The 10545-nt window shown below is 34.7% G+C and overlaps 1 protein-coding gene across 1 annotated transcript in view; it reads left to right on the forward strand.

Annotated features, from left to right (window-relative positions):
- The window catches only part of VTA1 (vesicle trafficking 1), a 69654-nt gene extending 60800 nt beyond the window's left edge, over window positions 1–8854 (forward strand). Inside the window, exons 7-8 of the mRNA XM_058735475.1 lie at window positions 1324–1404; window positions 7756–8854. Of these exons, the coding sequence (XP_058591458.1) occupies window positions 1324–1404; window positions 7756–7901 (227 nt within the window). The 3' untranslated portion in view covers window positions 7902–8854. The remainder of the gene's footprint in view (window positions 1–1323; window positions 1405–7755) is intronic.
- Window positions 8855–10545: the final 1691 nt, after the last annotated feature.

Genomic DNA, 10545 nt, shown 5'->3' on the forward strand with positions numbered 1-10545 from the left:
AGTCTTGGTTGAACGACTGTGACCACAAGTTCTTAATAAAATACACACCAAATAATTTTTTTTAGTATTGCTTAAATAAAATTTTACTACATAACTAAATTTCTGTGCAAATTCTGTTTTGTTCTTGTTAATTAATATTGTCTAATTAGTCATGTGAAGATGTACAAATAAGCATTTAAAATTTAATAACAAGATGCTGATTGGGGCATCTGGGTGGCTCAGTTGGTTAAGTGTCCAGGTTAAGTGTTTGGCTCAGGTCATGATCTCGAGGTCTGTGGGTTTGAACCTCGCAACGGGCTCTATGCAGACAGCGCAGAGCCTGGAGCCTGCTTCGAATTCTGTGTCTCCCTCTCTCTCTCCCTCACCCACTCGTTCTCGCTCACTCTCTCTCTCTCAAAAATAAATAAACATTTTTAAAAATTTTTAAATAGCAAGATGCTGATTAATAAAAATATTTCTTCTCCATAGAGAAAGGGATTTGTTTGGAGAACTTAATTTAGATAGAAACACAAATTATTTAGCAAGGAATGTCAATGATATCTAGATTGATCTGCTCATGTTTTTTTAACATCAATATGAAAAATATATAGTCATGTCTCTATGCTTTAGATACATCAAAACACTACACTTGATTAGGTCGTCTTGAAGATCCCTCCCAAAGGTTGCATTCCCTTTTTTTTGTTAATGTTATTTATTATGTGCCTTTAAAGGTTAACAAGTTTTATGGGAACAATTATGTCAGATGTGGATAGTTTAATATATTTGGTTAGCAATTATCAAAATCAAGCAAAAGATAGTCATTAAATTGGTCAGTTTAAAATTAAAACCTGACTTTGCAGTTACACTTCTTTAAATTTTTCCTATAAATAAATTCATACACATTGTACATATGTATATGTACACAGTGTATAAGAATATTCACTGTAGTGTTATCTATAGTAGCAAAAGAATGAAAGCAACCTACATGTCCATCAGTAAAGGACTGCTTTATAAATTGTGGCTCATACATGAAATGGAACACTTATGTACCCATGTAAATTAATAAGGTAAATTGCGAAAATATATTAAGTGAAAAATGTACAAAATAGTATAGTATGCAGACATATTACCATTTGCGTTAAATACGTATGTAAGCACTCAAAATATATTTTCCTGCATGTTTTCCATTGCAGCTTCCAACATCAAATAAGTGTGTCAAATTATAATTCAATAAGGTTCCAAAATACTAAGAAATGAAATTCCTTCATGATCCTCTATACGCTTTCCTAGTGTATAATTAAGAGGTATAACTGTAATGCCCATTTGTGCTTTTCTGATTTGCAGGTGTAACAAGTAATACTATCCAGCCTACTCCCCAGACTGTTCCGGCTATTGATCCTGCACTTTTCAGTACAGTGTCCCAGGGTAAGTCAGCTGTTTTTGTGATATATTGTATCTCCTGCTTTGGGCGTTGTTTGGTAATTTTACCTTAAGAGTGTTGTATATTTGAATGCCTAGGTAATTTGAAACACATTTCTTTGAATGGCTGTGTTCACTAGATTCTCCAGTGAGCCAAGATTATTTCATATTATCCAAAATACCCAACTTTGAAGGCATTCCCTTTTTTTTTTAGTTTTACAGTTCCTTTTTTTGCATAATGCTGGATATCGTGGCACAAACATATAGCCAAAGCTATCATGAAAGCTTATACTAGATGACTTTACTTCAGAATTACCATATGTTATGATTATGGTCTTCCTTATCTACTACATTAAATTATTAGATTATCCGAAAAGAGAACTGACTGTAATTGAAAATAAAAACAAAAAAGAACCTTTAATAAACTGGCAGATTACCCAACAACATAATGGAAAACATATCACCTGCCCAATGAATACCATATTCCTCTGTTAAATTTGGTTTCCAGACTCCCCTCTATAATCCCCCTCAATTTTATTTATTTTTTTTTTTAATTTTTTTTTTAAACGTTTATTTATTTTTGAGACAGAGAGAGACAGCATGAACGGGGGAGGGTCACAGAGAGAGGGAGACACAGAATCTGAAACAGGCTCCAGGCTCTGAGCAGTCAGCCCAGAGCCCGACGCGGGGCTCGAACTCACGGACCGTGAGATCGTGACCTGAGCCGAAGTTGGACACTTAACCGACTGAGCCACCCAGGCGCCCCTAATCCCCCTCAATTTTAAAAGCTCTGTCTAAAATCTGCTGTGAAAATATCTGAAAAAGATAGATCAATGACACAGTAGGGAATCTGGAAACCAGGCCACCCAGTATGGAAATTAATGATAAAGGTGGCATTTGGAGCAATGTTGCAAGTGATGTTACAACAGTTGGTTATCAGGAAAAAATATATATTAGATTCTGTCTCCCAGTTCTCATATCTGATTTAGTTGCATCTTAACAGGCTTAACTAATGAAAAATAATAAATTCCATACCACGGAAGATTCCCTCTTCCCCATTACGTTCTTAAAATGCAACTAATAGACCAGGAGGGAATTGAAACTTAAAGAATTAATGTCCAGAGCATATATAAAGAGCTTCTACAGATGAATAACTAAAACTCAGTTCACCAAAAAAAAACAAAAAACCAAAGAATGAACCTGGACCACTCTCTTAGACCATGCACAAAAATAAACTCAAAATAGATGGAACACCTAAATGTAAGACAGGAAGCCATCAAATCCTCGAAGAGAAAGCAGGCAAAAACCTCTTTGATCTTGGCCTCAGCAACTTCTTACTCAACATGTCTCCAGAGGCAAGGGAAACAAAAGCAAAAATAACCTATTGGGACCTCATCAAAATAAAAAGGTTCTGTACAGCAAAGGAAACAGCAAAACTAAAAGGCAACTGACGGAATGGGGGAAATTTGCAGATGACATATCAGATAAAGAGTTAGTATCCAAAATCTATAAAGAACTTTTCAGACTCAACACCCAAAAAACAAATAATCCAGTGAAGACATGGGCAAAAGACATGAATCAAAGAAGACATCCAGATGGCCAACCGACACATGAAAAAATGCTAAACATCACTCATCACCAGGGAAACACAAATCAAAACCACAGTGAGATACCACCTCGCGCCTGTCAGAATGGCTCACATTAACAACTCAGGCAACAACGGATGTTGGCGAGGATACAGAGAGAGAGGATCTCTTTTGCACTGCTGGTGGGAATGAAAACTGGTGCAGCCACTCTGGAAAACAGTATGGAGGTTTCTCAAAAAATTAAAAATGGAATTACCCTAGAACCCAGCAATTGCACTACTAGGTATTTATCCAAGGGATACAGGTTATGCTGTTTCAAAGGGGCACATGCAACCCCCATGTTTATAGCAGCACTATCAACAATAGCCAAAGTATGGAAAGAGCCCAAATGTCCATCTATGGATGCATGGATAAAGAAGATGTGGTATATATATACAATGGAGTATTACTCGGCAATCAAAAAGAATGGAATCTTGCCATTTGCAACAACGTGAATGGAACTAGAGGGTATTATGCTAAGCAGAATTAGAGAAAGACAAATACATGACTTCAGTCATATGAGGACTTTAAGACACAGAACAGATGAACACAAGGGAAGGGAAGCAAAAATAATATGAAAACGGAGGGGGACAGAACATAAGAGGCTCTTAAATATGGAGAACAAACAGGGTTACTGGAGGGGTGGTGGGAGGGGGATGGGCTAAATGAAGGAATTAGGAATTAAGGAATTAAGGACATTAAGGAATCTACTCCTGAAATCGTTGTTGCACTATATGCTAACTAACGTGGAATGTAATGTTTTTTTAATTACAAAAATTAAAATATATTTTAAAGGATTGATAATCTACAGTGTCAGTGAAGACCTAGGGAATGACTCTTGGCATGCTGTTGCTGGGCAGTATACATTAGTAAAGTTTTTTGCAGCAGTATTATGTCACTAATTTTTTGACCCGGCTATGTTCCACTTTTAGGAATCTGTCTTAAAGAAATACGTAGACATGAACACTAAACATGTTTACAAGGATATTTTATTTCAACATCATCATAGTAGTAGAAAATAATTTTATGGTATTATTTGATAATAATGAAAATTATGGTCCATTTGTCCTATGGACTACTGAGCACATGTTAAAAAAGAATATAGTAACTCTGACATGAAAGATCTCCTCCATGTACTGAATTAAAAAAGCAAGTTGTAGAACATTCTGTATAGTATGACCCTGTTTGGGGGAAAAAATTAAAACTCTATCTTCCCGCATGTACATATGTGTTTAAGTACATAGAAGAATTCTAGAGAATGCACAGACTACAACTAGTCGTCTCATAACCATCACTAGCTTCACCACCACCTCTAATACTCCCTAAACCCCTTTGCTGCTACATTTTTCTCTTTAGTGCTTAGTACTCATCACCTTTTAGTTCCCATATTATATGTGTGTTAATATATTAAATATTTTTGTAGTGAGTCTGTGGCTGACTGTGGAGAAGAGAATGGGATTGGAAAGGTGGTAGATACAGAAAGCAGAGCATTTCCCTTTCGAACTTGTTTATATAGTATTAGAATGCGAATAACAACGTACCTCATAGGTTTTTTTGGAAGATTCAATGGAATATCTGGAAAGTATTTAGCACAGTGCCCGATGCAGTCAAATTCTGCCTCAAATCATTACTGCTGTTGCCATTTTAAAGTGACATATCTTGGCAGTGCCTGGATATGAGGGTTTAGTGCTGAGGTTTGTCTTTACCCTTAAGGTTTACTGGGTATCAGATGGTTCCCCTATGATCCTGCCTGTGCTTTCCATTCAAGTCAGAGGATTATAGAGTCCACTAGGGTCAGATTATCCAAAGTCCCTGACGTGAATTTCTAAAATTACCAAGTTAGATAGAAAAGAGTCTTTAAAGACCCATTTTGGAAATTTTTACAATGAAATATTCTATGCTCTGTCATGACATTAGATAAATCAACCTTGGAAATGGATTCTTCTATCCTGTCAACTGAGTGTGCAGAGATTTTCTCTTTACACCAAAAATGTTATCTTTGATCCGGTGCTGACCCAGGCTCTTTCTGCTGTAATAGGGAACTTCACTAATAGCCCTAGCTGTCTTCTGCCTTCTCGTACTGCCCTGTAAAGGAGAAAAGCAGCCCTGTGATGAGGACTGTCTTGCCTAAAGCCACTGGAAACATATTAGGCATAGAGTTCAGAAAAGAGATATTCTGTTAGACAGCCTCTCTAATCCTTTAAACACCTTTTAGGTCCACAGTATGCTCTCTCTGGTCTGATTATGGCCTCTAGTAAATTTTAGTAATTGGAAAAACAGCTTCTATATGGGTGCACGAAGTTTTTACAATTTGGAATATAATATCAGATACTGAAATTGAACACTTGTTCTCTTATGTATTTTCCACTTCAGTTTTCAACTGCTAATTTCAAAGAATCATAATTAAGCAGATTTTATTTTTTTTAATTTGAAAGTTTAATGACATGTTTTATTGAAGACTCTTAGATGATATTTGTTAAATGAAGGAAAGCCTGAAGTGTTACAGAATAGCAAAAGTAACTATTTGACATGGCTTTTTTAAGTTCTTTTAATTGTTGAAAATAAATCTAACATCTCTATATAAATCTGTAAGTTACATTTTGTATCTGAATGTGTAAGATGGTTATTATCTAATGATATTTTACCTGCTAGTTACATAATTTCATACAAATTTATAAGATACATATGTATCTGTAATGACATTTTCCTGTTAAAATACTTCCATTCATATTTTCTGAATATTTGTGTTTTAAAATAGTTTTATCATTGGTATATAAGTTTAGTTTGTAAAAACTAAAATAGTCACAGAGTTCTTGCCACTACAGACATCTTATTAATAAGTAAGTGGTATGTCAGCAAAACAGTGCTAAGGCTAATGGTATAAAAATATTAGTTCTGTGCATTGGATTTTCTTCCAGCAAGTCCAGTAAATTCTAGATGGATGCCCTACATATTTAAAAATTGCCCTGAGATAAGAGGACAGGCTGTTAAAGTACAAAATGATAAGTGGGGTAAACTCAGTTTTCAAAGATGTCTCACACACCTAGATAGTATGTCTAGCTCTAGATGACCAGAGCCTCTTAATATATCTAGAAAAAACTTTGAAAAATCTAGTAGGTATTTTCAAGAAAGAAATACAACCTAAAGTGTCCTGACTAAATTGTAAATAGAGCTGCAGGATAATTGGTTTTTAAGTTTTAAGTGGTAACAAATGCCAAGTCACTAAATACTAAAAGAATTTAGTACTTTCAGTAGTACTAAAACTTTTGGTACTACTGGAGAACTTTTTTTTTAAATATATAATTACATTTTATTAGTTTATTGATTTGTATTTTTTGCTTTTTAAGCAAGACTGGAACTTAAGAAAATTGAAGTAAGTTCTGTCAAAAGTGGAATGTGTACTTTCTTACAATAGTAAGATTAACCATTATAACTTTAATAGCATTCAACAAGTATTTGAAGAATTTATATGTAGCACACTGGCTAGTTACCATATGTAGATATGTGTATATTTATATTCTCTTAAAGTCAGAAATTAATATGTAATTCTGTATGAACTTGATTCATTTTAAAATGTAGGAAATAATATGAAGTGGAAACATATTCATTCATTAAAGTTCTTCAGCACTTATCGGTGCCTGACCCTGCCCTAGAAACTTTATGATCCATTATTTCAGAACTCTTTTGAAAATTTTAAAGAAAACAATAATTTGGATCAGAACTTAGTGTCCAGATACCTGCAGTTGCTATATGTATAGATATGTATAACATACGCACATATACCTTTGGCAAAATTAAAGGTAACTAAACAAAAATAGTCTGTTTATAAGTACAGACTTATAAATAGAATTTGAAATATATTATTTGCTCGTTATATTCTGTGCCTCAGCCTCCTATCACTTCTTTTTAGAATCCTCATAAAAAATTCTAAAGAAAATGGTATTTCAAAAGACAAGACATAAAGTCAGTTTTTAATTTCATCTTTAGAAATATATATTCAGGTATATTCAAATTTTAGATTAAATGAAATGTTTTTAGCATTTTGGTTTTCTTTTTTACCCAGATTATTTAGTTGAGCACTACCCATATTAACCATATATGTAACTGGAAAACTTGCCAAGAATAAATTTTGGACATAAATTGTAAAAGTTGTTCACGTGTTGAATTTTGTAGTTCAATGATAGTATGTTCGTTAAACCTTAGAGTTTTATATACGGATGGCACAAAAACACAAAATATTTTCATGCTAAAATAAAAGTCAAATGGCTTATGTAATTTTTTAAAAATGTTATTTATTTTTGTCATTGAGAATTATATTTATATTCTAGTTCAAATGAGGGTTCAGTGGTTTAGTCTGTGTGTATCGTTCCATGAAAAGAGAGGCTTAGCAACTCTAACATAAACACCTAAACTACTGTCCTTATTTTACACAGAATATAATTTGTTTTTGCAATTAATCTACCAAAATACAAGGGCCTCTAGTTTATTACTTGGGGGAAAAAAACCTTTTCATATCAGTTATTGTGTAGTGGCGTGTGTATAGTTTATATGAGTAAGAAAAAATTTGAAGAGCATGGAAAAAACTTATTTAAATACCCTGGGGTTGAAAAAAGCCTTCATGTTTTTATATAACCTTAAATACTTTTTTTATAATTTTAAATGTAAGCATTGAACCTAACAGAATACGTTTCTATTCTTACGGATAGTCTTAATTATTCTGTTTGTCTTCCAGCGGATATCCGTCTAACACCCGAGGACTTTGCCAGAGCTCAGAAATACTGCAAGTATGCTGGCAGTGCCCTGCAGTATGAGGATGTCGGCACAGCGGTGCAGAATCTACAGAAGGCCCTCAAGTTGCTAACTACGGGCAGAGAATGAAGCCTTTGTACCACACGTCCGTACGTTTTTGGCTTAAAGAACCAACAGTCCGTTACTCTCTCTTCAGCCTATCAGGAGCACAGTTTTAAGGAAGACTTCAGTTGCATTGACTGTAACAATGAAATCTGTGTCTGTGTATCAGATTCCCGTTGAAGCATTCAGCAGCAGCCTCAACCAGTTTTCATTGTCCATTTAGTGGATCCAGTAATCTCCGGGTGTATCGGGCTGATGTTAGCAAGATCCAGAAATGCCCATTGAACCCTGCTTCAGAGAATGAAATCACACTTCTATAAAATGTATGGGGATTCACATTGTATCTTAATATACATAAATTAAAGACTTTTAAAAATCTTATAATTTGGACGCACAGGCTATATTACTTTGCTATAAAATTCTAAATTTAACTTTTAATAGAAATTGCCAGAATATTCTAGATTAGAGATCATGTTTCCACCCTCCCCCCCCCCCGGATTTATAAATCAAATATGAACATCCTAAACTGTTAGATGAATTTGAAAGGGATTATGTTCAAAATTAAAATATGTTCGTGTTTAATAGAACTACATTAAAAGTGAAAATTGTTACAGAAGAAACCAAGGTAAAGAGGTAGAATCACTTTCAGACTTAAGAATAATGTTGGTTTCCCAACAGCTTTCCCTTCTCCATTGAAGCTTAAAGTGAATTGGTATTTATTCATAGGCAGTTTGACTGCATGTATTAGGGAATGAAAAGAAGACATTTGTAGTAATGCCTGGAAACTTGGTGCTTTAAGTTAAGGTTCTCCTCTGCTGCTATGGAATGGATTCCATAAAGTGGATAGCTCTGAGCGCTGCAGAAGACTATGAGAATTTAGACTCTCAGTTGTTCAGTTTATAACTTTTGTGGGAAGTGATGGACTTACTGTGTGTCACTTACATTTGTGCTGTGTAAAAAATAAATACAAGGATTCTTTTAACTCGTTCCGTTTATTACAAAGCCAAATGTCTGTTTTAATTTGCATGCTAGAGTTATTTTTTTTTTTAAGTCATTATGTTTAGTTACAGGAATATGGATGTTTCTAAAGTAAAAGGCGAACAATTTTTTAAAAAGAGGGAGGTAAATTTGCTAAATTTACCTGAAATTTATCTGGTCCATTTCATTCATCCCACTGAGATTGGAGTCTTTAACGTAGGGGTCCACAAACTATGTATGGTCAGTGGGCAGACCACCAGTTATGTAAATAAAGTTTTATTGAACTAAAACCTTGCCCATTATTTATGTTTAATCTGTGGTTGCTTTTCCTGACTACAGAATCACATGGCCTGCAAGTCTAAAATATTTACTCTTTGGCTCTTTAAGAAAACATTTGCTGAACCTGTTCTAACAGTCTATTCCAAAGAAAATGAATCATTATCTCATAACCATTCGTCTTTCAGTTTTTCTTTGCGTAAGTATAATGCTATTGCATAGCATTTGATAGAATGAATACTCAGACAGAATAAACTATTGTAAATCATTACAAAAACAAGCCCACAAACCATGCCTCCTGAAAAACATTTTCATACCTTTCACAACTAAATTCCTATATCATTTGTGGAATTTGATGTTTGCATCTAGAACTCCAGTGCTCTGAAACATTTCTCTAGCACTTTATTGTAGTACAAGAGTGTCTAGGATGATCTTTTAATGTTGTAAGAAGTAAATAAATTCAGTGAAGTTTAATTCAGATTTTAACATGTGTGGATACCAGAAAGAAAACTGTCACCTCCCATCTCACACCCTACTTTGTTGCTCCCTATTGGGAGAGCACATTGAGGGGAAAAGATAATGTGGAAACCCCGGAGTCCGCTGACAAGTGCGCTGTGTTATAACAGCCCTTATCTCTAAAATGGAGGCCATATCGCCAGCCTCCTCAGAATTTGTTAGAGGAGATACTTTAAATGAAGTGCTCAACAACCAGTAGCTTACCATAAATGTTTATTGTTAATGTTCATGTTAAGATAATGTAAATTATTAATAATTTGTTTTCCAAATATCAGGAAATCCCAGTTGTCTCTGGCAGTGCTTTCTTACCTGAGAGGATTGAACTGGAGAGATTTTTGGCTTTGCATGTCTTTATATAAAATCTGTCAAACTAAGGTTAAAATTGTTTGATGTAGTGCTAGAATAAGCGATTTTCATTTAGTCACTCAACGTGTATTTATTGAGCAGCTATTGTGTACCTAGTATTGTCCTTTGCATGAGAAAACAGCAGAGAACAAGAAAAAAATTCCGGCCTCTTAGAGTTTATATTCTTAGGGAAAGGAAACAAACTTAATAAAAAGTTTATATTCAACTAGTGGTTTTCAAAGGGTAATTGTTAGAAATGGCAAATCTTAGGCTCTGCCCCAGTCCTATCCAATCAGAAAGTCGTAAGGGTGGGGGCCCAGCATTCTGAGTTAAGAAACACTTTAGTCTGATGGTCCCTAAAGTTTTCAGTAATTCATTCCTACCCAAATCACAAATAAGAACGTGAGAAGAGAGATTCTCCTGAAGCAGTAGCTCACAAAGTGTGTGGTTCCTGGACCCCTAGCCATCAGCATCACCTGGGAACTTGCCAGAAAGTTCTGGGGATCATACTTGAGTTTATGTAGTAGTGATAAATTCAGTGGGGAAAACAAGAGGA

Source organism: Neofelis nebulosa, chromosome 6, assembly GCF_028018385.1.
Source record: "Neofelis nebulosa isolate mNeoNeb1 chromosome 6, mNeoNeb1.pri, whole genome shotgun sequence".
Taxonomy (NCBI): domain Eukaryota; kingdom Metazoa; phylum Chordata; class Mammalia; order Carnivora; family Felidae; genus Neofelis; species Neofelis nebulosa.